General features: G+C 50.6%; 9 protein-coding genes across 9 annotated transcripts; 4 read left to right on the forward strand and 5 right to left on the reverse strand.

Moving 5' to 3' along the window:
- Window positions 1–3398: 3398 nt before the first annotated feature.
- On the forward strand, window positions 3399–4033 carry PFICI_07473 (uncharacterized protein; the record flags this gene model as incomplete). Its single annotated transcript, XM_007836054.1, has 3 exons — window positions 3399–3569; window positions 3636–3727; window positions 3784–4033. The coding sequence occupies 3 exons, from the start codon at window positions 3399–3401 to the stop codon at window positions 4031–4033; spliced, it is 513 nt and encodes a 170-aa protein (XP_007834245.1).
- A 170-nt stretch (window positions 4034–4203) lies between these two features.
- PFICI_07474 (NADH-ubiquinone oxidoreductase subunit A) lies at window positions 4204–4947 on the reverse strand (the record flags this gene model as incomplete). Its single annotated transcript, XM_007836055.1, has 5 exons — window positions 4204–4215; window positions 4279–4389; window positions 4538–4684; window positions 4792–4853; window positions 4905–4947. 5 exons carry the CDS (start codon window positions 4945–4947, stop codon window positions 4204–4206), a joined length of 375 nt encoding a protein of 124 aa, XP_007834246.1.
- Window positions 4948–5292: 345 nt separating this feature from the next.
- On the forward strand, window positions 5293–5808 carry PFICI_07475 (Cell cycle control protein cwf14; the record flags this gene model as incomplete). The annotated part of the gene is made up of 2 exons (XM_007836056.1): window positions 5293–5598; window positions 5662–5808. 2 exons carry the CDS (start codon window positions 5293–5295, stop codon window positions 5806–5808), a joined length of 453 nt encoding a protein of 150 aa, XP_007834247.1.
- A 346-nt stretch (window positions 5809–6154) lies between these two features.
- PFICI_07476 (uncharacterized protein) lies at window positions 6155–7039 on the reverse strand (the record flags this gene model as incomplete). The annotated part of the gene is made up of 1 exon (XM_007836057.1): window positions 6155–7039. The coding sequence occupies one exon, from the start codon at window positions 7037–7039 to the stop codon at window positions 6155–6157; it is 885 nt and encodes a 294-aa protein (XP_007834248.1).
- Window positions 7040–8333: 1294 nt separating this feature from the next.
- On the forward strand, window positions 8334–11871 carry PFICI_07477 (uncharacterized protein; the record flags this gene model as incomplete). Its single annotated transcript, XM_007836058.1, has 4 exons — window positions 8334–8377; window positions 8525–8665; window positions 8727–9637; window positions 9698–11871. The coding sequence occupies 4 exons, from the start codon at window positions 8334–8336 to the stop codon at window positions 11869–11871; spliced, it is 3270 nt and encodes a 1089-aa protein (XP_007834249.1).
- A 1684-nt stretch (window positions 11872–13555) lies between these two features.
- PFICI_07478 (uncharacterized protein) lies at window positions 13556–14989 on the reverse strand (the record flags this gene model as incomplete). The annotated part of the gene is made up of 4 exons (XM_007836059.1): window positions 13556–13592; window positions 13654–14155; window positions 14262–14720; window positions 14938–14989. 4 exons carry the CDS (start codon window positions 14987–14989, stop codon window positions 13556–13558), a joined length of 1050 nt encoding a protein of 349 aa, XP_007834250.1.
- Window positions 14990–16096: 1107 nt separating this feature from the next.
- Window positions 16097–17283, reverse strand: PFICI_07479 (60S ribosomal protein L2; the record flags this gene model as incomplete). Its single annotated transcript, XM_007836060.1, has 4 exons — window positions 16097–16222; window positions 16288–16877; window positions 17174–17210; window positions 17272–17283. The coding sequence occupies 4 exons, from the start codon at window positions 17281–17283 to the stop codon at window positions 16097–16099; spliced, it is 765 nt and encodes a 254-aa protein (XP_007834251.1).
- A 790-nt stretch (window positions 17284–18073) lies between these two features.
- Window positions 18074–19246, forward strand: PFICI_07480 (uncharacterized protein; the record flags this gene model as incomplete). Its single annotated transcript, XM_007836061.1, has 3 exons — window positions 18074–18116; window positions 18225–18928; window positions 18986–19246. 3 exons carry the CDS (start codon window positions 18074–18076, stop codon window positions 19244–19246), a joined length of 1008 nt encoding a protein of 335 aa, XP_007834252.1.
- A 1322-nt stretch (window positions 19247–20568) lies between these two features.
- Window positions 20569–23378, reverse strand: PFICI_07481 (uncharacterized protein; the record flags this gene model as incomplete). Its single annotated transcript, XM_007836062.1, has 4 exons — window positions 20569–21380; window positions 21449–22347; window positions 22404–22603; window positions 22665–23378. The coding sequence occupies 4 exons, from the start codon at window positions 23376–23378 to the stop codon at window positions 20569–20571; spliced, it is 2625 nt and encodes an 874-aa protein (XP_007834253.1).
- Window positions 23379–25932: the final 2554 nt, after the last annotated feature.

The following is a 25932-nucleotide window of genomic DNA, read 5'->3' on the forward strand; positions in this document are numbered from 1 at the left end:
CCCCCCCCCCCCCCCCCCTGATCCAGGCCATGTACATTATTAAATGGCGAAAGTAATGTTGCAGTCGATTCTGCAGGAGTACCTTTTAGCTACTCGTGCACAGTTGGATTTGACTACCTACTATGACTATTTTGACACGCATAAGCCTTTTTTCCTAGGCCCCATCTCGGTTGAAGAACTGGTGTGTTTCTCCTGCTTTAGTGCTGTTCGAGCTTTTCGGGGGTGTTTCTGTCACCAACCAGCAATTATTGCCAACTTCCCCGCCATATGAGGCTGCTGTTAAGCATCGCGCAGGGGATGCCAACCTGCTAGAGTAGCATTCGCCGTATCCTGGGTATCAGATATGTAGGAACCGCAGTATGAAGAACCTCCGCAATATATTACCATGACCCAAAGTTCGGACGCGCGGGAAAAAAAAAAAAAAGAGCGCGCGCTGTTGACAATGGCCAGGCAGGGCCAGCAACCAAACACTTCGAGGCCACGGGAAAATTAAACAATGCCATTTTTGCGTCTGGCCTCGTGACGAAGAATGTCGGTCCAAACACGATAAACATTTAATATACACGGCACGCATCTCCAGTATGTAATCTAGGCTCAACTCAGCCGACAACTGATCCCGCCATAGCCAGTCAGACAGTCAAATTGACCAAGCTGAGAACATTAGCAGACCGGCGAACAAAACGAAAACAAGAACAAGAAGGCAAAAAGATGATTGAACCGCCATAAGCGTGGATCGTCGCATTGCATGCATGTTTCTTGTATATCTATATGCACCATTAGGTCTTGTAAGCACCGTGCTCGAGAACGTGCACATAAGCACAGATGATTGCAAAAATTTCATGACTCCTGCTGTATTGCCCGTCGCCAGTATCATTATTCATCCATCAACATAGGCGACCTACTTTTCGGACAGGTCCATCTCGGGAGCGAGTGGGAATTCTTGTCCTTTGGACCTGGGATGCCTGACCCTGACGATCCCCGGCTATCTTCACCTTGAAGATGCGGGACCTTGTTGTTGTCAGGATAATATCCCTGTCCATGAACCGACTTAAAACACACAGGTGGGAGGAGGGAGGGAAATACTGTGTAAAAAAAGGCTGGAGCACAGCATGAATATTGAAGGACACGAGTTGCGCATTGTGGACGGTGTGTTCCTGTCAGATGATAATGACGGATTTTCACTGCTGTCGAGAATAACAATACACCAGCTCAAAGATTCAGCATCTCTGATTTCGCTCTCCCCGAAATGAAGCATCACGGTACTGAAGCACTGAGAGTTATGAATTGATCTCACTTTATGGATTTCGTCTGAAGATCCGAGGCTGGATATGTTTCTTCCAATCATGCTCACCATCAATCTGTGAGGGCAACGACCGGGATATTATGGGTCCTTCTCATATATCGTCGGAATTGCCTTGTTCAGATCTCTTGGAGATTTTATCACAGGGAGGGACCAAAAAAAAAAAAGAAATGCACAAATACCAAAGCTTTATTAGAGCCCAGTAAATCTGTCAGTCAACCGTAGGTCGCAGCTGCACAGGCCATGGCATATAGTATTCAAATTGATCCTGAAATCTTATTATTATTTTTTCCCTTTCCTTAGGGCACATGCAATTGTCGGTCGGGGAAGATCTTGTGTGCAAAGGCGGTACACACTCCGTACAGCGGGTATCTTTCTTTCGCCTCCTGCTTGATTGCTTGCCGAATTCAGTTGAAAGCCAAGTTCTTAACGAGCCGACCTCCCGAAAGACTGTTTTGCTCCACTGGGGGAAGGAGAGGAGCGGTGGCAATCCCACCACCTCTTTTGCATTGGGCTGACATCGCCAGTGTTTGAGAGCGTCGCATCGCCAATCAGAGCCGCAGCTGACCGGGGTGCACCGAATATTGAAACAAGTGTTCCTTGGCCTGGACCAATGGGGATATCGACTGCACCAGCGATGAGCATGTTGGGATTCTAGCGGTGGCCTACCAAAAGGTATTCATCTCATGTACACCTGGATCCGGGTTGTTGTTTTTTCCCCCCCTCCCCCCTCGTTTACAACAGAAGTATTGTTTCCGATGACCATCATCATGGTCATGGTGCAGGGTGCAGCTCATCATGGCTGCATGTCTCACTTTGCGCAAATACGGGCAGATCGTGTTATCGGCTGCCGTCCTGTAATGAAAATCACGAAAATCCGCAAGGAGCAATTGCTGGTCGCGTATCACTTTTGCGTTCCCAAGCAAGATGTCAGAGATCTTTTCCCCAGGCAAAGGAGGGGGGGCCGCCCACCCCAAAGTCAAAAGCACGGCCGATCCATGAAAGGGTGAAAAGTAAAAAGATCGCCTGCCCGCAGCTCATGGGCTATCGGTGACTCAGGATGACACCTGTATTAGTAGTGCCCGTACGTACTCTGTATACCTTTTGTATACTCGTCTTGAAGCTCAAGGCTAGCAGCACTGATGAGTATAATGTAGCTCGATTTATACGAAGTCCCTGCGTGTAGCCGCGCGGTAGTGGAACTCTTCACTGCCGTGCCACCCCCAACTTCTAGGGCAAGCAATGGCGAACATGCACGTAGCCAATAGCTATTTTGCTTTTTGCACACTGTTGGCAGAAGCTCAATTGTACACTCGAGCTAATGCCAACTTGATTTCAGGTGAAGCTTCTAATGCAGATCGGAGTGCATCGTGATTGAGGAGGGCCCTTATTGGCCTGGCAGACTGCTCAAGCTGCCCTTTTTTTTCACAACTGTATCGGCAGCTAGACCGTAAGGTGGCGCACTTATGTATGTGAGTCACCAGGTATCTATCTTGGAGTGAGGAATCGATCCAATGATCCAACCATCATAAAATGGGTGCATAGTACAGAATATGTAGTAAGCAGATTTATAATTTCGTCAAATTCTGTAGTAGGCCAGCCGCGGAGAAAACATGCGGAGACTTTGAGTGCGCGCAACCGAGGCAAAAATATTGGCTTACCACAGCTCTCTAAATAATTGTTTCACCTTGGATATGGATAATTGTAAGTGATTCCACCAGGGAACGGCCATTATATGGCATATTTTTGACCTTTTGGAAAGTTTCGAGGCCATACATATTTATGGCAATCGTAGAAAATTAACCTTTCAATATAGCAAGTTAGCAGCAGGTACGTAATGTAGATATATGGCATGTGCATGTGATTGGGCTATTGGACCTAGGAAGCGGCCACCAGCTGGCACAATCAGTTCTGCCATCTGCGCAGATTTTTCTGTCAGTATCGCAGCCGATAAGGCGCAAGTTCCAAGCCCCGCCAAAACTTTTGAGCATCCAGCCGCTGTATGAGTCCAGTCGAGACAACCTGCGTGTTTACGTATTAGTCGCTCGCTTTGTCACAAGAGTCGCCCTTCAGTAAACCACGACCATATATACCGAAAATGCCTGCCCGCGCGAAGAAAGCAGAGGTGTCCGAAGACACCAGCATGGAGGATGCTCCCCCGTCGGCGCAGCAAGCGCAGGAGACTGGCGACGAGATGCAAGAAGATCCTTTCGAGGAGGAGGATGGAAGAGCCGAGGAGGAAGAGGAGGTTGTCCAGAGAGTCAGGATCGTAAGGCTTTCCTGCATTGAAATCAATACATGCTACGTCGTCCAAGTGCTAATATCACATCTTTAGCTACCCGGTTCTTCCGCTACTGCTGCTTCTTTCGAATTCCTCGAGGAGGGTCACACATTGGGCAACGCCTTGCGATATATCATCATGAAGAAGTTGGTCGCTCATGTTCCTTTTTGCGTCAAGAGTAATGTGCTAAATGGATTTCCAGCCCTGATGTCGAGTTTTGCGCATACGCTATCCCTCACCCTTCAGAGGCCAAGATGAACATTCGTATTCAAACATATGGTATGGGCTTTCCTGCTGATGAATTATCTCAAGAGCTAGCTATTGATTTCAATACAGACACAACGACAGCAACTGCTGCTCTGGCCAAGGGCTTGAAGGACCTGGAAGATCTCTGTGACGTTGTGGAAGACAAGTTCTGGGCTGCACGAAACGAATTTGTGGCAGCGCAATGAAATGGAGGTTGTTCTAAGGCATATTGTTGGATTCAGCGGCAGTGATCAAAGGCATCACAGTGGCATTCTGCGGCGTTTGGGTGCATCTTAGACGGAGACGTCAAAAAAGGGACATATGATTTCTTCTTTCGGATTGCTATGTACACAAGGAATGATACCCCATTTCCTTTCTAATTGCGACCCTGCAAAAAAAGTGCTTGTCAATATCCAATTCAAAATGGTGGGATTACGTCGCATGAACATACCTCTAGGAATCCGTGCATGAAGTTCTTGGGTAATCTCTCGTGGCCACGGAAGTTCTCTTCAGGGAAATACGACATGACATGTGTAGTCTGCTTCCAGAAGTTCATGGTCTCCTATTAAAATAGATCGGGCGTCAGCTAATTGGCTGCTTTGGAGTTTCTCATGTTGTTATGGCAATAGCCGAGCATGCCTCCCTGTACAAAGGCCAAGCTCCCAAATATGCCTCCCAATAGCCCTTGCAGTTGAAGGAACATGACTGACCTGGTACTCGGCATTGTTCTGCATGATGAGGACATCAACGACTGGCAGCTTGTTGACATATCGGTGTCGCTCGAACTCTTGTCGCATCCGTGTTCTAATGACCGAAACGGGGAAGGGAACGGAGTACATGGTCTGGATCTCGGGCGCCTGGTTTGCGTCTATGTCAGCACCAGGCTATCGCGTCATGGGTTTCGAGGCATCGACCGAAGTGCGCGAAAGGTCATCTCCTGCAATTGGCCTCATTCCTCACGTACAGCTCGGATCCATTCTCGGTATGCCGAAAGCACTCGTCGCTTTGCATCAGCCCAATTGGCCGCTGTGTACCACTAGTTAGCGGAGAGCTCGAGTAATCCACAAGATAACATACACTGGGCCGTCTTCTTGGCGAATTGAGTTGGTGTGACCGCCATGGCGACTGTCTTTCTGGGCAATTGGGTTGCTTGATACGGCTTCAGCGTACGTTTGAGCTCACGGAGCCGTGAGGTAGGAAGTCGCGGCACAGCCACAGAAACGATAGAGTGCAGCAGCGCGCCACAAAAATTAGTCAGCTTGCGAGGCGCGCCAGACAGGGGTGGCGTCATAAGACACGCTAAATCTCTCCAGGCGGGAAGGCTTTCAACTAGAGCTTCCGTTTCGCAGCCTCGCCCCACTACAGAATCGCAATCAATACTTCACGTTTGTGCCAGTCTTTTGGTCGACCCGTCCTTCACTCAGAAGATCAAACACTCCTCAGCGCAATTCACACATCAGAAAAGATGCCCCCCGTTCGCTCACACAACTCGAGGCAAAGGAAGCCGCCGGCCGGCTTTGAGGACATCAGAGACAACCTCGAGGTGTTCAACATCAAGATGAAGGACGCACAAAACACGCCGACAGCAAACATCCCCAAGCATCAGGCGCAGTGGCCTGTATTCCAGATCCACCACCAGCGCAGTCGCTACATATACGAGCTATACTACGAGAAGGAAGCCATCAGCAAGGAGCTGTATGAATGGCTCTTGAAGAATGGTCATGCCGACGCGAAGCTCATCGCAAAGTGGAAGAAGCAGGGTTACGAGAAGGTACGAGTCTTGCTCCTGTCTTGACTACTCCGAATTTGAGCATGATTCTAACACCGACCATAGTTGTGCTGCCTTCGATGCGTGCAGACCAAGGAAACAAATTTCAACTCAACGTGCATATGTCGCGTGCCCAAAGCACAGATGAAGGACGAGACGAGCGAGGTACAATGCGTTAGCTGTGGCTGCAGAGGTTGTGCTTCAAGCGATTAAACAGGGTCTGAAATGAATCAGTCCATGACACCTTGCATTGTACAGGCGTTGGTTAAAAAATGGTCGGCGTTTTAGGGTAAAGCGTTATTTGAGGCTGTCACTTTACATTCAGCCACGGTATGTTTCAAGGAATCACGTATGATACCACCAGCAAGGCTACCGACATGTACAATAGCATGAGCAGCCTAAAGTAAGGCCAGCTGACTAGGCTGGGTCACATACATATATAAGAGATTCATTGCTGGGTATATCTTCTATGTCTTATTGGTGTCGACAGCAGTCTTGTTTATCTACATGTTCGTGATTGTACCTAACATTCCACCAGGACACTCATATTGATTGGCTTCTACCTTCTTGAGAACCCCGTCCTACCCTTTCCTCGCCCAAACCGCACACTGTTTGGCACAAACTGCAAAGTGGACATGACACTAGACAGTTCGGCCATGGCGGTATCAGCATTCTCGTCATTTGCTTGCGTCGCACTCGTGTCCGCTGCCCCTCTGGGATTATGCCCAGTCACAGTACTATGAATATGTGAGCGGGCTTGTGACGCCTCAATTTGTCGTGTGCCTTGTCTCCCGGATACAGATTCTTTTGTTGTCGTGTGGCCAATAGAAGCAGATGACTCGCAACCACGGTGACCCCCCTCCAACAGCAATGAGCTTCTTCCATCAATGCCCTCCTTTGACACGGCAAAGAAGAAGTTCTTTGGGTACATGTGCTTGTCTATTAGATGCATTCGTCGCTTTTGCGGTGTACCACATTTTCGATCACACCCTTCCACAAAACATGAGTACTGCAATACCAGAATATTAGTAAGGCAGGCGTACCAGAATTGCGAGGGCATCGGGTCAAAACTTACGGTATGTTCACCCTTTTCCCGCAAAACAGCAGCGAATGCGTCGTGGCATTCCTCAATGTGAACATTGAGCAGATGGTCTGACGGGAAATTTCTACGGCACTCGCTGCAGCGATTAGTGTGCGCCTTGATGTAATGCGCCTCATACTCGGCATAAGTTTTGAAGGAGAGCGGCTCGCGATGTCCTGGGAGCAGGCAGCTCATGGCAGTGACCGCTGGTGACTCATCGGCTGCAAAGTCATCCAGTTCTGCGATTTTTGATACACGGACTTCTGCCGTCGATGAGGCAGTGTTGCTGCCATTTTCGTCCGCACTTGACTGAGCAGAACAGTCTGCATGAATCTCTTCTTCAGGCTCGCGTAAGCGCTTCATCTTTTTGTTTTTTGAGCTTGTGGGAAATGGACATATTACATTTCAAGCCGGCGCATGAGTGTATGAAGCGCGTATGTGCAAGATGAGCTGGCTCGTTGCGCAAAAGACAAGCCTTTCTTTGGTCGATAAATTGAAATACTAATTCCGTCCCCAGCAGCTAATGGAGTATATATCCTTTTGACGCGCAGATGCTGGCAAATGTCTGTATCTTGTGAGTAAGTGACACGTAATCACTATATGACCATTATGCAAGGTTGTCATGAATTCCGAAATCGTAATATGAAGGTTTACTCTTGGAATGGCCAACAAGTTCCACAGAAATAAAAAGAGAAGCTTCTAAGCTACATACATAGGTATGTATGCAACTGGTGCATTACCATGGAAGCTTCCATACCTTGTACTAGTAGTTCACTGATCTGAGCAAGGGTCGGGGCCGCTTAGTGGCCATTGATCATTCAAGACCCCTAAGCCTGATGGGTGGGCAACCGGCCGGACTTGGGTGAAGAGCCAGTGACTGGCTGCATCGGCCCCCCAAAAAGTTGTTGACGGCGGGGCAAGTTTTTTTTTCTTCTGCGTTTTTGCAGGGTCCGTTGATCGGTTAAAGCCTAAAGGTAGGCACAAAATAGGTACGTAGTGGCTTACCTCACAAATCTACCGTGGTCAAGCTAATGGGTAGCTGGAGTTAGGTAGCGCGGCCGGGCCTCCAGGAATGGGAATTAGGTACAATAATGTGCTGTGGCACCTTTATCATCGAGAAACCCAAGGCCGCATGCAGTCATTTCTCTGTTCCCGCCGCCGTAGGAACATCATCGGCCACGTCGATTCACTCCTCACATCGACGTCGCATTCATCTTTCTCCGTCATTGCCATACTACCGACCTCCGAGCCTGGCACGACTTTTATCATAAAAAGTCTAACGTCTCCCACATTATTGCCAATGTTTTCACCAACCTGCGCCAAACAAGCTCTCGCTGCCCCAACCCGTGCCCAAGTTCGCACTCTTCCGCCGTCTGAAAACCCAAAGGTTGACCTCGTCCCAAGCTATGGCATTCGACCTTTCTGGCCTACGAACAACGAATTCATGTGAGCGCGAGCCTTGACTGCCAATCCTCGCCAGAATATCAACCGCCCAGGTCCTGCTACGTCCTCGACCCGGGCTACCTACCAACTCGACCCTATCCCCAGGTTATACCACCAGCGAACAATTCTGCCGCACACCTCATAGTACGCCCTTCTGGTGCGGTGTGGTGCGGTGCGGCCTGCTACGGTACGGCGAGTCCGCCTCCTGTCAGTCATGGAGCAGCAGAAGCTTCGCGACGCTGCCAGGGTTAGCTTGAAGTAAGTAGAGCAGAGTGTAGCAGACAAATCGTGGGAAAAAGCCCCCCGCAGCTTGCTGGTGTTGTGACTGCGACCGCACCCGACGACCTTTTCTGCGAAGCGACAGCGCGCATAATGGTGAAAGAATAACTACTGACAGCTCCACAGTAAATCGCACAATGCCCGCAATGCTGTCCATGAAAAAGCCAGAGAGCTCAAAAACAGCCTGAATGATCCCCAAATCTCACAGAAAAACAAAAATGGCAGCTTGACTGCTCAACTTGAGAAGTTGGAAACCTTGCTGAAAGAGTCCGTTACCCCAAAGAAAGAAAAAGCAAGTCGTACCGCAGCTATGCTAACCTTGGCCCAGTCTTCGTCTGGCCTGCATAGAAGTCATCTTTTATGACTTTGAGTATGCCCAAGATAAAGATGTGGAAGGCAGTCTATGGCAAACTCACGTCGATGTCAATACAGAATACCGACGTGCCATTGGACATGTCAATTCTCAGAACACTCAGAGCCAAGTGGTTCTGAAGCGCAAGGTGGACAAGCTCTACCGCGACTTCTTGAAGACATCTCAATTCTTCTACCGCACGTACATTCAGCGTCTTGCCGTTCAGTTTGATATCCCGGAGCTGCGACAGGTTGCGCAGGATTTGGAAGTCGAGGAATCCGATGTTGCTCAACAGCACCGACCCCCGCCCCCTTTGGCCTCACTCCGGTCAAAACTTGTGAAATCGTGTTATCTCACACTCGTGCGCATGGGCGATCTGGCGAGATACCGCTGCCAGCACTTGGAAAAGCCTTCGAAAACAAACCTCGATATTGCCCTAACATACTATGGCCTTGCTCGCATGTTGAATCCAGATGATGGTGCGTCATACCATCAGACTGCTGTCCTGTATCAGCCATCAGCCAACCACTTTGAAATAATCTACCATTTTCTGCGTTCCGTTTGCGTGGCCAAACCCCATCAATTGGGTGCTACCAACTTGGAAAAGGCATTCAAACCCTTGTTGCCCCAAAGAACTCAGAACAACTCCAGGAACAATGCCAGGCAGCTCGCCGGAAAAGGCCCCTCAGAAGCCCTGACAACTTGGTTTCTGAAACTCCACGCACACTATTCGCAAGGTGTGGCTTTTTCGGCCCGAGAAGAGCTCGAGAAAGAGGTTCTACATCGCTTGGAAGGATCTTTCAAAACTGAGAACAATGAGCAGCTGGCTCTCAGATTACTCATAGCCAACATTGCGTCCTGTGATCTCGCTTTTGAGAACATCAAAGGTTCGTCAGGAGATACCATGCCGCTTCTTTTTGAGCAATACGCTAATAGAACACACGTAGATGCCAAGGATTGGACCATAGAAAGATCGCAGTCCTGCCAATATCTATTGCTCTTTCAAGTACGGGTCGCTGTGGTGCTATTCCGTGTTTTCCGACCGATTCTTGAAGACGAGCGCAATGCCGATATCGATGAAGACTTGGAGGCACGCAAGAACCCATACGGCAACCCTGGATTGTCTCCAAGCGTAAAGCGCCTCCTCCCGTTGATACGAATCTATGTTGCATGGGTCTACGTCGCAAGAGAGAGTCTCAATCTGTACCAGGACTGGCTTGAGCCTTACATCAGAGATCTATACAGCTTGCTGGCGGATATACTTAGTCTGCTACTTCCCTACGCCATCTCAAATCCCACAACCGTCGATTCCCAGTACTTACTTCCCGAGGACATCGAAGCCCGTGGCTTGAAGCCCTTTGCCGACCGAAAGCTGCCACTCTTCTTGGATGTTCAGATTGTCCCAGAGTATGATCCGCCAAAGTGCCGCAAAACAATCAAACCTCGGAAGGAAATTCTACATGTCGATTGTCGCCCCCAGGACGAAGACATCTGGCGGATCCGAGATATTCTTTGTTGTGGTATTTACCTGGCTGGCAGTGCCAAATCTCCTTTGACAATCATGACCACAACTGAAAACGTCGATACTTGGGTGTACCTTAAGGATGGACCTCCCAAGTCTTTTGATGAGATTAGCATGACACGTATGTTCGCCCAGGTCAAGATGGCATCGCACAATAGATTTCTTGCAATCACAGATGAGCGTGTCAGACGCAATGACCCAGAGGATGTGGCTTCTCATCAACCTTTACCACCTCAGCAGACATCCATGCAGCCACCAGTACAGCATCGACAAGTCCAAAGCGCGGCTCATCAGATCATGGCTGCGAGATCCGGGCGAGCCGGGTACGCAAAGTCTAACTCGTCCCTTGATGACGACATCAGTCTCAGCACGGAAGCGAAACTGGCTGGCATGGTCGACAAGCTCCTAGATGAAGATGATGACGACGACCCATATGGCTTCTCCAGTCATCCTCACGGCAACACAAGCTATGGCATGAACTCTTCAGCAGCCAACGAGGTTTTCGGAAACTTGATGCCAAGCCCAACATCGAGGGCTCCTCAGTCGGCGGCTGCAGCCAACGGTAGACAAATCCCTAATCTTCCATGGAATTATTTCTTCAATCCTACGCCTGCCACGGAATCTGGTGTCCCGCAGCCGGCTAGGAATGGAGTTGACGTGCCCAGAAGTATAGCGGCTCAGACCGCAGCCGCCTCCATGGGCACAGGCCAAAGGAGCCCTAGCCTTGCAAATTACAACAATTACCCAAATTCCAGCGCATTCGCTTACCAGGCATACGGTGCACAACAGGGATACCGCACCGAACAGGCCAGCATAGGTTCTATCCCAGCTCGGGTTCCATCAGCAGCTCCAGCTTTGGATAGTCCCACTTACTCGGAAGACCAACGCGCTTCAGCTCTTGATAATCTCAGATCTGCATTGTTTGCTCAGTTTGGGAGTGGCACAGCCAATCACCTGCAATCTCCCACCTTCGCCTATGGACAACCGTTTTACTCTGACCGCAATGACAGCGCACAATCCAAGGAAGGTCACCGAGCCCGAACGTCAATTTCTTCACCCTTGGCAAACCTGGCGAAACCTGTCAGCGGAGACCGGATGTCCCAAGGCTTCATGGATCTTCAGCTGGGCGAGGCCCAGGGCAGCGCTGCGTTTGGTGTAAGAGATGACACACAACTGCGTGACCAGAGTCCCAAAAATGGGCCCTATGGCCTCACACGTCCAGAGAGCCAAGTGTCAAGCTACAATAACAGCTCAGCTAGATCGCCGGCCTTTGTTGGTTCGACCTTCCCCCAACAATTCACTGCGATTTCTGGAAACGAGACGTCGCTAGAATTCCCTAGCTCAAGCAATATCTGGGCTGGCACACCTGCTGGAGCGAGAGCTCCTCGAAATACCGTCGCTTGTAACGGCAATTACTTTGATGGTACAACCGCCTTTGGTCGGAACGGCAACGTCAATAACCGCAATGATCCCACTCACTTCCGTAATAGGCTCGAAGAGTTGGGCGCTGGCGTTGGGGAATCGGTTACAGCTTACGACAGAGCAGTCCTAGAGGCCGCGATGGACGATGCTGACAGAAAACGATCCCAGCAGCGGTGAATGTCCCAAATACATGTCAATCATTGCGAATGACTATCAGTCAGTCACTTTCCCGCGTGGCGTCGTCGTCTACAAGAAGGACTTCGACACTGGTTCTGCTTTGCCGAGTTGAACGGGACTATTGTCTTGAGAAGCGGGACTCCCCGCAATGGACTCACAGCTTGTGCACTTGCTGAATTCTGGACCATGTCCTTCCTGTATAACAGTTGACCGCCAGGTAGCAAGAGGGCAGGCTTCGGATGTTCAATTGAAATTCATGGAAATGGGGCCTTGAACCCGCTTCGCGTGAAACTTTTCTGAGTTTCCGCGAGTATTAATTGTCAATCGTTTGGCATTACTACAATCAGGCAATTGTGAAGCCTTCAATTAGCTTCCTCGCAATACACGGCCTGTTGAACAGACTCACTGTGCTAGAGACCATGAGTCCTAGTTGGGACCGATTATTATCGATATCATGTCCGCTTCGGATGTTACAATCTCTTGTCTAGGAGATCGCTTCATGATTCGTTTCTGAGGACTGTCATGGTCCTCTTGTTTTGTCTTTACGCGCGCACCTGGCGCCAACAATTTCTGTCGAAAGGCTTCTTCTATGCTGCCAAGTTTCCAGAGCCGGGCCAGCAAGGCCGATCTAGCAATAATGAAAAGAAACGCGAATTGATTTTTGCTTGCTCAGACACACACCCGGTCATTTCCTGTGCATCTATCCGACAGCAGGGCGAAACCCGGATATGACTTGTTGAGGGGACACTAGTGTGTGAATCGAGAGCAGAGCCCGCAGTCATTTTTTCTAGCAAAAAGTTGTGGTTTCAATGATGTAATGTAATGTGTTGTAAGCTGGTCACCAAAAGTCCGTCCTCGGGGAAGGAGAGACATCCTGTCAGTAATTTCGAGCTCAAGGCTCGTCGTATTGGAGCAAAGAAAGGATTCTGCACTCGCTTGTATCGACTGTTACATGAATCTTTTTACCATAAGTAGTTTATGGATCAATCATATTGAGCACTTTCTTTTCTGGGAATGTGCAAGTAGACGTCTCGATCCATGCCTTGAGTAGCGTGAAGTGGTGAGAAAAGTTCATCAACGGTACTTATTGCTTTTGTCTGGAACACACCGAGTTCACGTTACATCTGACCAGACAAGGTCACAGAAACGTTGAGACTGTTCTCCCACTTCCTAGCAGCCAGTATCCAGATGTATATTCTTCTGTACAAGCACAATGATTGGTGTATCATATGTTCCGGCAAAGCTGCTCAAATCGCACAATATGAGTTTACGCGATGCTTGATTCTTACAAGCCACGTCTATTGGAAGAAGAAAATCATCTCCCTATCAAAAGAAATAAAATAAAATGCTCGATGAAAATGCCCTGTTGTTGAAACCTATTTTGTATCTCTAAACGCCAAACATTCGTGACTTCTTAACAAAGGTGACCAGGCTCTCTCTCTCTCTTCTTTCTCTATCGTTGTGTTGAAAAATGGTCTGATTGACCATAGCAGGCGTCTAAAACACCAAATATGCGCTCGAAACCCCGAGCTATGCCTTTCCGTTGGGCCGAAAAGACACGCCAAGTAGTCTCATTCAGATCATGAGACCATTATCCCCCAAGAGCCTGAAGTCGCCATGGTGGCATAATGTGCCAATTTGGCTTTCCTCATCATGTCACATCCTGCAAAACACGTCAGGGCTTTTATGCCTTGGCGTAGGTCTGCTTGGGGAAGGGGTAACTGCAAAAGAGAAAAGAATTAGCATTTTGATATCAGGTGGTAAACCAAGAGTGATACGTACGAAGGACCCAGCTCCTGGATGCTGAGACGAGCCAACCACTGACCCAAGTCAACAGCCTCGTCCAGGGTCTTGCCCTGGACGAGACCGGCGACGAAACCACCGGCAAAGGCATCACCGGCACCGTTGGTGTCGTTGATCTGCTCCTTGCTGATGGCGTGGACAGGGTAGGACTTGACCTCGTCGACGCCCTGCTGGGCGACCACGGTGGGCTCGGTTCCGTGGGTGATGACAGCGACACGGGGGCGCTTGGTGTTTGCCTTGGGCAGGTTGGCGAGGTGCTTGGCAATGGCGGCAATGTCGGTCGCGGCAACGTTGAGGTTGTGAGACTCAGCATAGGCGGCGGCCTCGGTCTCGTTGCAAATGACGTAGTCCCAGTACTTGGACGACTCGTCGAGAGGGTCCTTGAAGAACTGGGCAATGAAGGGAGCCGAGACGTTGACGACAAAGACCTTGTCGTTGGCAGCGGCCTCCTCTCCGAGGGTCTGGATGGCGGCCGGGCAGACTGAAAGATATGTCAGCGTTATACCTCCATGATCATTTGAAAGGAGCATTGGATTTCCCAGTCCAAGAATCTCGGACCATGAAATAGCAAGACAGCACAAACTTACCAGTGAAGTGGTATCCACCGACGTAGTAGAACTGAGCACCCTTGACCAGAGCCCATATGTCTTCCCTCTTCAAGTGCTCAAGGTCATAGTGGTTGGCGGCACCCAGGTCGGTGCAGAGACTGCGGTTGTGTCCAGTGATGACAACACCGCATCGTCCCGTGGGGATCTTGGGGTCGACACGGTACTCGACGCGGAGGCCGACCTGCTTGACGGCGTCACGGAGGGTGGCGGCGTACTTGTCATCACCGACACCGCCGAGGTAGACGACGCTGTTGGGGGGCAGGATGTACTGAGCACCACGGGCGGTGTTCTGGGCGGCACCTCCAGCAATCAGCTTGGCGTCGTAGTTGTTCAGCAGGTCCTCGTAGAGCGGGGCGTGCTTCTCCTCGGCCAGGATGGCATCGTTGTCCTTGAGGCCGTACTTGTCGAGAAGAGCCTTGTCACCAACGGCTTGGATATCTGGAAAGACGTGTCAGAGCTAAACATGGAAAAGAGTCGGGTAAATCTTTCACGAATAGGGTGAAGGTTATTCTCAAGATGGGTAACTATCGGTGTATTCTTTGGGGGTGGAGGTATTATCGGAGGGTTTCCCACCATTGTAGTCGGAAACCCATTGCCCCTCATTCATTGAGAAGGGAATATGTAGAATGAGTTGCAGAGTAGGAGAGGTTCTTACCAAGCAGGGGGTTCTCCAGACACAGGAGAGCGAATTCCTTGTTAGCGGCCATTGTATAGTTTGATCTCAAGGGGTTGATGTGGGTTGTAGTGGTGTAGGTCGGAAGTATGAAGCTGCAATGATGGCGGGGTGAGATTTTATGAGGGACGAGGGTGGTGGGGTTGGTTTTCGGGGTCCTTTCGGTCAACGTGCTCTGGTCGGTGGGGCGGCGCTCGAAAGTACTGCTGCTGCTGCTGCTGCTGCTGTGCCTGCTGCATGTAACCAATGTGGTAGTAGTGAGAGCTACTAATGACCTGGAGGTCCAATATTGTTGCTGATGATGGGTAAGACGAGGGATCGCCCTCCAGATACCGCGAGCAATTGGCGCTGGTAGATTTGCCATCATTTAATCATTGACGTGCAAGATTGACGTGTGAAATGGCTGGAATGAGTGTCCAGGACAGATGGAAGTTTGCACTCCAAATATAACAACTCTATGCCCGTGGTAACAAGACGGCTCAAATATTACGTCAAAAAAATAAAGCGGCATCTTATGATAGTCACGCGGCGGTCGGAATCAACGCATTGAACTGCACAACTACGCGGGGAACAAGTCAATCGCATACATATCCATGTTCCATATACACTCATATTTGCCTGTATGTTCGAAGTTGCATTAGTCCCGCCTTTTGCGCAGCCACAATGTCAGGCTTCCTCTGGCTAACATGGATAAGTTGATGCGCCCGACTCTGGAAACTATACTGTCCATGGCAAAGAACTGGTCCTTGACCGTAGCTTGTCGTCCTCATTGGGATGCCGAGGTGTGCACCAGTAACTGCAATTGTCCAAATGATGCGTACTACCATGCGACAAATCTATCACCATCCATAACAGCCATAGTTGGAAATTAGAACAGGTACTTATTCATCATCTCGGGGGTTCTCTTTGAAGCAACACTTTTTTTTGGGGTCCAGCAGCCTTCCCATAAATATCACGAGGATCGAAGAATCAAGGTCGCATAAATCATCAGAAATTTGTCTTGAACCGGGTACATCCCATTGAGCCTTTTTTCTCATACCTAGCTCAACCTGTACCTACAGATGCAAAGAAGTAACGAAGCAAACTCCGAACCCATTGTGATCGTCGCGAACCACCAAATGTGCATGCCCTGGAGAATACCTTACTCCTTCGTCTTCTGAGTACCACGCAGCAGACCAGTTCTTCTGGCGGCAATGAGACCCGCCTTTTGACCCTGTGCAGCGTACCTCGAGATGGTCGAGGCCTTACCAATGTGCTGGTGGTTACCCTGTTCAAGTGTGTCAGCACCAATCCAATCATCTTTTTTGCTGTTGGGAAGGGGGGAAAACGTACACCACCGTGAGGGTGATCAACGGGGTTCATGGCAACACCACGAGTCTTGGGCCAGCTGTTGCGCTTGACAGCGAACTTGTGCTTGGCACGCGAGGCCTTGAGGAGGGGCTTGTCGGTTCTGCCACCACCAGCGACGATACCGACCATACCACGGGCGGAGCTGGAGATGACCTTCTTGGCACCAGAGGGGAGCTTGACGCGGGTCTTGCCCTCGTCGGGGTTGTGGCCGACGATGGTGATGTAGTTGCCGGAGGTGCGGCCCAGAGCGCCACGGTCACCGACCTTCTCCTCGACGTTGGAGATGACGGTACCCTCGGGCATGGAGCCCAGGGGCAGGACGTTACCGACGGTCAGAGCGGCGTTCTTTCCGGCGTAGATGAACTGGCCAGTGTACATGCCCTCGTTGGCGATGAAGGTCTCGGTCTGCTGCTTGAACTTGTAGGTGGATCGGAACATGACCTTGGCGAGGGGAGCACCTCGGCCGGGGTCGTGGACGATCTCCTTCACGATACCGCGGACGTATCCATGGCGCTCGGCGTAGTCGAGAGATCTGAACTTGGCAGGAGCCTTGCGCAAGTGGGAGTTGGAGGCTATGGTGAAGTAAAAAATTAGTAACCTGTACCACCTAGCACTGCGCAATTGCTATTGATGCTGCTTTCTCTTTCTCTCTGTTTCTGTCCGTGATCCAACGTCTTGTTGGTTGTGCGTAGGTTTCCATCTCTTTCGAATTCCTCCTCTTTTCAGCTTCTGTAACCTCTTCGTTCTTTGCTGTTTCCTTCTTCCCCCAGCCAGTCGTGAATCGTTTCGAGATCGAGTAGAAGAGCAGCGTCGAGTTGCGTTTGCACCGATTGAGAACAAGAAAAGTTTCGTTGCGGTCATGACTTACTGAAGATACCACCCTGACCCTTTCTCTGGTTACGAATCTGGCAAAATTGTTAGCATGAACAGGAACTGCAGCAGTCATGGTGGCCGGCGAATACATACCACGCGACCCATCTTGCCGGTCTATCTGGGCGTGATTTATCGTGGTGGTTGAGATGCGTAGTGAATGATGGGAAGGGAAGATTTCAAGGCCTCAAATCTTAACCCACCCGAAAATTGCGGATTTTCCCAAGTGTAGTCGAGTTTGTGGGAAGTGGCTCCCCTGCCGCTGATTGGCACTGATAAGTGGAGACTTTTCTTTTCCAGCGACCCTAGCGGCCTGAGGCACACATTTTTTATCCAAATTCAATGAACTGCGCTAGAGGCCAAACAGGACAGTTGTGGCTTCATCAGTCCAGCCTCAATGCATGTGTCAGCTTGTGGCTGTAATGTCTGTAAATCTCATCATCTGTGTAACTCTGAATTCACCCCCTAGCTCGGGAATTTCCCCTTCGCAATCCCTGAACGACGCGCTAGCCGAATCAGCAGTGAACCTTCTTGAAAGCTACATGCTACCTGAGCATACAATACCCAAATCTCGAGTGGACCTAATAATGGCGCGCCGCTACTAGGTTAACGCTTGACTTTGAGGAAAGCCAGCAACAGCCAGCCAGCCAGCCAGCCGTCAGCAAAGGGACCGAAACGTTGGAACAAACATCCTCAGCCTTGTGTCGCCGTTCCCTTTCTTTCGTCGAAAGCAGATTCCAAACTTCTCTGCATCATTCTTTTCCAATTCTGTCCTGCATAGATATTTTCGACATCTTTTTTTCTTTGTCCCTTGTTCTTTTCGCCAGTACAAGCAAATCTTCTGATACGATCTGTCACCTGCCTGCTCTTCGCCAAGCCGTAGAGCAAACTCTCCAAGATGGCGAAAATCGCAACCGACTTCAACAAGATCATCAATGCAGGTATGCCTACAGAGCATTTGCGCCCCCCACGCCGACAGACCACTCTCCATGCGCCTCCTTCTTTTCTACGAAATCTTTCGCGCGACTGACCATATAACCACCATGCAGGACGCGAGCGCAAGAAGAACGAAGCCCTCGCTGCCAAGATCTTTGGCAGCAAAGACAACCGTCGCTCCAGCGCCCCAGGCAACACCAGCAGCAACAGCGCAGTAGGAGGCTCGCTCGCGAGTAGAGTAGGCGTAAAGAAGGCGGGTGCGCGGGGAGCAGCAGGTGGAGGAGCCAAGGCAGCTGCTGTGCCGGCTGGCAATATCAATGGCGAGTGGCTGCACGACTTGCACGGCACGCGCACGACCCCCAATCTCCGGGCCCGCGGCCAGCAGCAGCAACAACAACAACAACAGCAACAGCAACAGCCCATCGGCGGTGCCCTGGCCGCCAGGATACACGCCCCCGGTACCAAGCCCGCTGCGGCCAAGACAAAAGGCGGCATCCCGACGGGCCCCCGCAATGCGAATAACCGCGCCGCCAGACTTGCCAGTGCCGTGTCGCGGACCTCCAACACCCAGATGAACGTTGCGCAGGCGCCGTCTCGGGGCCTGTCGATCCGCGGTCTGGCTGGACCTTATGCGGTGATGGCGCAAAACTTTGCGCCCGGCACGACGGCCGCGGATATCGAGAGCGCAATGACACCCGTCGGCGGCATCGTATCGAGCTGCAAATTGATCAAAGTTCAGCCCATTGTCATTGCCGAGGTTGTCTTTGAGAGCAAGGAGGGAGCTGATAGGGTGATTCAGACGTTCAACAACCAAACAGTGAGTCTTGGCCGTCATGACTTTGTTCATTTTATTTATACTAACTCAACATGGAAGGCTGACGGACGTCTGCTTCATGTCTACCATAAGCCAGCTGGCAGCCCCAGCTACAACCCGCCCTCTGCGCCCCGGGCCCAACGATCGAACGAATCGAGGTCCGGGACCGGCGTGGTAGTTGACGGCTCAAACGGCTTTGACGACCCCATGGACTCGGATCACCACAACGATAGCAGCCTCTACAGCGACCAGCTCGTCAACAGATCCGACGCCAGTCGTCGGGGACGAGGTTTCCAGAACCGTGGCGGCCGTGGCCGGTAGGACCGGTACCAAGGCCCGGAGACGAACTATTATTGGTAGAATAAACCATAGCCTTGCCTTGTTTTGGCCGCGTCCCCGTTCGGAGAGCTACAAAACAGGCTTTGGCTGTGCCCTATAGAGTGATGTGCTTGAAGCGTTGTCAGAAGGAACAGGCTTGAGAGGATACTGCGTACAAAACCGCGGGGAAATTATAGGAGTATGGCGTTCTGGTTACGGCATTGAACGGTAGCGGACAGAAGTTGTCAATCACTTTGTTGTAAAGAATGATCCTGCATAATACGACTTTCAAACAGATGGCATTCACATGACTCCCCGTGCAAGACTTGCCGTGCAACGAGATGCCTCGAGATGCGACTCCAATGGAAGTTTGGGATGGATTCCTTTTTATTGCTAAACTCAGAGCTAGCATCTTCGCCTAAGCCGGCCATTTGATTGGACCTTTACTTCAATGGGCTTCCGCAGAGAATACATTTTTCCTTCTCACTCGGGATGTCAAAAGGATCCATGGCCATCGGCTTTCCCCTACACCTCCTATGAATGCCATCATGATCAATACTAGGTATATCAATTGGGAAATGTATTTTCACATTCTGCCCATGTTCATAATGCAATGGTGTCTCCCGTGCTATTTCCAATGAGGCCGCCACAACCTCCCCGATGCCCCTACTATCTGCGTCAATCAGTCTTGCTCCTGGACTACTGAGACAAAGAAGCAAGAGAAGGCCGATGTGGAGCACAACGTGCACCTGTCGGTTCAAGAGAGAGACTTGTGTATCCTCAGCATATTGCTGCAAAACCACCTTGGCGGGTACAATTTCTTGCCACTGGGTGGGTTTCTCCGGTCCAACCTTTACCCCCGTCTTAGACCTGTCTCAGTCTACTGCTGGCTGCAGTATCAGCAACAGCCTTCGGCTGGAATATCCCTCGTCTTTCTCCTTCCATCCGCCTCCCAAATAATTTACAAGAGTTTCATGGAAACTCACTTGTGCAAAGCGTACCATTGGCCTTCAAATTACGGTGCCCTGCCAAGCCCTTCGAGAAGTGCTTGAATAAAAATGTGTTTGTCGTGCGGCGGTCTCACCACAACAAAGTCGGCGTACAAGAGGCGACGAGCTGGAGTATTTGACAAAGAACAATGATAGGGCAGAATCGATGGCAATGCTGATTTCGAGGTCATCCGCTGCGCATGCTATCCTAGTAATGTGCCAATATAACCCCTCATAGTGCCAAAGACCGCAGGCAGTCCGCTCATCACGGTGTAAGAGCGAGGGAAAGGGATCTTACTCCAAAGAATTCGGTGTTTTGTCCTGAAAGTCGCTATTTCAGTGCCATGGGCTTTGTCCGCCTCCCATGAATCCTTCCTCCAAAGTTCTCTCCTCCAAGTTGCGAATGAGGTTTCCTCTATTGCCACCTCGTTGAGCTCGGCTATCTCTCCTGCCAGTGATTCTACCGGCTCCGGGGTCGGGCAAGCCAATGCCGTCAGCCGGAGGAGGATAGTAAGCGGGACTGGGCTGCAATCGAATGGGCTGACTTGGGTCAAGGTGACTAGCAACTCGTTGAATTGTGGCCGGGATACCATTTTGCTGCTGATCCATAGTCGAAGCTCGCTGTCGCCCAGCCCGTACAGTTGCTTGTTGGTAGAGATTTTGTTGCGGCTGAACACCAGCGTAATTTGCTGGTGGCATCTGGGCAGGCACTTGGTTGATGGGCATCTGTGCATAAGGACTTGGTTGAGCGGAGCCGTAAGGCGCACTGACGTGGGAAACACCCGGTGAATACATGTTGTTATTGTTGTTGGGGTACATGGGTGGCTGTCCGTGAGGCGATTGCGGATATCCGGGACTCTGCTGCTGCACAGCATAAGCACCTTGCGCCGCGGCCTGAGCCTGGGCCTGCGCAGCCTGCGCCCGCTGTTTGCTAAGTTCGGCGGCTTGTTGCTGTTGTTGCGTTCCAGGGGCTAGTGTGCGGTTCAATGAGCTGGCCTTGAGGTTCATCGGCGGCACAAACGGTCCTGTGAACTTCTGCTGCGTGATGAATGGGTGAAGCTTGGCCTGCTGAGGCGACCATCTCTCCAGAGGACTAATGGTCAGCAAACCCCTCACAAAATCGATAAATGCGATTCGATTGTTCATTTCTGTGAACAAGCTGTTAGTTTTTTTCTTTTTTTTTTTTCTTTTCTCGTTAGTTAGATTTTTCCCTTACCTCGATCGATCTCGCTTTGTTTCATGTTCTTCCGTGGCATCGGATACGACTTGATGATCTCTGGCAGAGTACTGGCCTGGAAATACTTCTTGCTGGGCTGCTCCTTTGTCCCTCGCTCGCGTGCATACTGCTCCATACTTTTCAGATGGTAGGTCTTGCGACCAAACTCATCTTGACGCTTTTCAAAGAAATCGCCGGCTTGTTTGCCGACCTCGATCATCCAGTTTGGAGGGTTTCCAAGCATCTCGACGATTCTCGAGACTTGGTTATACTCGGAAGAACCAGGGAACAAGGGCAATCCAAGGAACAGCTCGACTACGATACAGCCAAGTGACCACATGTCAATTGCTGACGAATACGGAAGGCCTAGAAGAACCTCTGGCGATCGGTAGAATCTGGACTGAATGTAGGTGTACACCGTTTGGCGCTCGTCGCAGGCCGATCCAAAATCAATGATCTTGATGATGGGGCTTTCGAGGTTCTTCAACAGGATGTTCTCCGGCTTCAAGTCACAGTGAATGAGGCGTGCCTTGTTCAGCAGGGCCAGACCGTTGAGCAACTGCTGGGCAAATACCCGCACCAAGGTAGTGCTGAGACCTCGGAACTGATTTTGCTTGATAAGTTCATAGAGGTTGACGCTGAGAAGTTCGAAAACCAAGCAGAGATGCTGGCGATGAATAAAGGTATCCTTCAGTCGCAGCAAATGGTGGTCGTCGTTCTTGTCTAATTTGGTGTTCAAAAGATCAAGAACGGAAACCTCCATCATACTCTGGTTGAAATAAGCCGTCCGGTTTTTGATGACTTTGACGGCCACGACCTCTTGCGTCTTGAGGTTCTGGCATTTGACAACCTGTCCAAATGTACCCTGACCAAGCACGTCAAGGATGAGATAACGATTCCTAAGAGCCATGTATCAGTGAATGTGCATGATGAACTAAGAAGGTCATGCTCATACTTGTGCCCTGCTTCCTCAGATCCCAAGATGTCGTTGACATATAGAATATAGTCGCTGTCCTCATTATCGTAACCGTCGTTCTTACTTCCCTTGCTGGGTTTGGTAAGCACTCGGCGAGGGTTTCGAGAGGATTCATATTTGAAGCTAGGGTTGCAGATTCGATAGGTAGCTGGGAGCTGCGTCGTAAGTGCCTTCAAGGGCTACAGCCATGACAAATAGGTTAGTCGTGGCAATGTTTGGGCTCGTAGCAGGGTGCCTTACGCTGATGAAGCCTCCCTCGGGGTTTGCTCTGCGGAAAGGTGGTTGCGCATTCACAGTTGGCCTCAAGTCTGAGATGGTCCTGAGCTTCTTGAACTCCGGCACCGGCTTTTTTTCTTGAGTTCGTCGGGGTTTGAGATCGTTGCCGCCATCGTAGGGTGTAGCGGAGCCTGACTGGCTATCCTGGCCATTATTTCCATATGATGCAAGCATAGGTAGCTGTGAGCCTTGCCTGCTGGGATAATAAGGGCTTGACGAGTAATCGCTGTTGGCGCGCGTCGGTGACTGGCGATGAGGTGAGAATTGGCCGCTAGCAGACTTTGGTGGGTACGGCGAGGTTGGCGACAGCACCTCCATGGGTGAGTAGCGTTGTGCAGCAGCAGATGGCTCCGAGTGCAGGTTCATGGCAGCAGTGCGGCTACCAGAAGAAGAGAGTTGAGCCTGGTGATGCGGGCGCATTGGATATTTCATGGATCCGTAGGCATCGTGGGCGTCGGGCATAGCAACGTCGCCGTTGTTATCGCGCAGCTGCGGGGTGGACAAGGGCGAGGTTGCGCTACTCTGCGACACGTTGCCGTATTGATCGTACCTCAGAGGACCCGGGGACTGCTGGTGTTGGCTATTCTGCTGTGGATAATCTCCTCGTTGGCTGCTTCCGCCGTTGTATCTTCGCTGCGAGCCGCTGGCAGCGTCCGAGTAGCCCTGCCATTGATCCATGGTCGCAGAGGCCGATGGACAATGGGCGAGGGGAAGTTCGGCAAGTCTATGTATTGGCAACGCAGGTAGGAAGTTTATGTTGGTGAGCTCTGGAAGTAGTTGCGGAGTTGTAGAGTTTCGAAACCAGACGTAATCTGTTGGTTAGCCGGATAGGCTGGAGAAGAATGGATTACTGTCCGCTCGTGTCTGTCCGTCTAGAACCTGTGTCTGTCTATTCGTACCTTGTCAGTCAACCAGCCAAGCCACTCAAGTCGATCAGGCACGGGTTAGGCCCAAGGTTGGCAGTCAGTCGGGTGAAAGTGAGAGTACGAGCAGTGTGTGTATGCAGTGCCAGTGCCAGTGCAGTTTGGCTGGTCATTCGCTCGGCCCAGACTGGGACCACCTGCAACAGCCACCTTAGTTTTTTTTAACCAGGTTTTGAGTGAGCACCAAGGCAACGTGGAAAGAAGAATAAAGAGAGAGATGAATAGGTACAAGGCTGTGGACCAGAGGGAGGGGTGGGGGGGGGAAAACGTGATTTCGTGGTATACGTAAATTAGGATTTCATGATTGAAAGAATCAAATACAATGTCGTACCTATTTGGGAGAAGAGGAAGAAAAAAAAAGCGATGCCTGTTTCAAGGGAAAGGAAGTTTGCTATGCCTGGTCGCGCGTTCTCACTCTCTCTTTCTTTCTCTACCTGACGAAGGTATGGATGTGATGATCGCCCGTCTCGTTACTACCTGGCTCTACGTCAGGCCGGTCGGGGGGCGCTTTTTGGGGTGGATGGGTGGGTGAGAGTGGGTTGTTGCTCGCCCGCCAAGGCAAATAAATTTGGCTTGCGTCCTCTAGGAGGAGGCACCTTGCAACTTGGGCTGGGCTCTCAAGTTTCAATGGGATGATTGATTTTAGCACGCACCAGCTCGTACTGAATCTACTACTGTAAATCTACTACTGTCCGCACGCGGCGAGCGGCAGATGATGGAGGGGAATTTGAAGCCGTCGGTCCAGCGATTGATGGGCTGTGGGGAATGTTGCTGTAGTGGTGATCCAAGCGGTAAACGATATTGGATGTACTCCAACTGGCGGGTAGCTCGAGGTACAGAGTAATGTAAATAAAGCAGTCCAATACCTTGATTGCAAAGTATTTACTGGTAGAACAGTAACGAGTTCTTGGCTTTGTTTGTTTCAAGCTTCAAAAACAAGAGACTCGTATCAACTTTTCCCTAATTGTTGTCGTGGAAAAGAGAGTGCAGGTTGAGGCGCATGTAGCTAGGGCTGGCGCCGCCGCTTGCGGTGAACGGATGGCTGGCTGGGCGTAAGGTAGGTATGTACGAATAGAAGACCTGGCAAGCCTGGTAGGCAAGGCGGATCTTGGTGCCAGAGCAGGGAAGAGAGAACGGGAAAAACAGAACTGGCCGTTCCAAATGGTGAATCAGGATTGCCCTAACAAGACGGAGGATGAAGAGTGCGAATGATCATTCAAACCATCAATGTTTGCTACAGGTACGTGGCTGCCATGGGGTAGCAGAAACTACTCGTGATCCTCCTCCGGATATGAGACCCGAGTATAGGTATTAGCAAACCCCCTCGGAGTGGGCAGTCACGTAGGTCCCATCAATGATCACGCAGGTAGTGTTTTTCATTCTGCTATCTGAGAAAAGATCTGAGAGAACAATCGGCAAATGTGTAACAATGAGCAGATAGATCTCCAAAGCAGAGAAGTGGCATAGCGCAAAAGCGTCGAGCGTGCCGCTTTCTCTCGCGCTGACTCGACTTGATTTCAGAATTCCATATCCCGAGACAGTGCATTTGGGGTAGCCACGGAGATCCCATCCGTTGTTTGGGTAGGTCTTGAATCAAGGCCCCCCCCCCCCCCCCCCCCCATTGTCAAAGCAAAAAATAACATGGCGCTTGTTACTTTGTCTAATAACGCAGAAATACCATACGCTTATTTTATTAGTGGTACGTATTCTGTAGACTTCTCTTGGCAACGCAATAGAGTTGTTGCATTTCTTCTCATATCTCCATAATCGAGGATAGCGCAAGATATTTCCCAAAGTCTCACTGATATTTGCAGCACAGTGCCTTTTTCTTCTTCTTTCCACTTCTGAAATCGTTGTTAAACCAATTGCCACAGTCAAAGATCCGATTCGCAATCAGCGCAATGCAAAAAGGCTCGTTGGGCATGAGTGAGTCCGACAGCCCACACCCCGAAAGTGCCCAATCACAGGCGCTGTCCCCAGCCTCTTCTCTTCCCTGCGACGCGACGCATTTTAGCAGTGAGCCCAATGACGCCAGCTTTCCAGGTAAGAAAGCTCGGACAGGGAGCGTCTGGCGTCAAATGTGACCAGGGTCTTTTCCCCTCCTCAATTTCCATCTTGGACCCTTGCTTGCTTTTGTCTCCCTCTCGTTTGGAGACATATATACTTGTTGAATAGCTGGCCAGAGATACTGTGTGTGTATATCATGCTGATTAATGATCGTCGAGGAAGGAGCTGCACCCAACAGTCGATGACGCGAGAGCAACAAATATACATGTTGCATACATGTCAATTGTGGGAATTACTTGACC

Source organism: Pestalotiopsis fici (assembly GCF_000516985.1).
Source record: "Pestalotiopsis fici W106-1 unplaced genomic scaffold PFICI_Scf_5, whole genome shotgun sequence".
NCBI lineage: Eukaryota > Fungi > Ascomycota > Sordariomycetes > Amphisphaeriales > Sporocadaceae > Pestalotiopsis > Pestalotiopsis fici.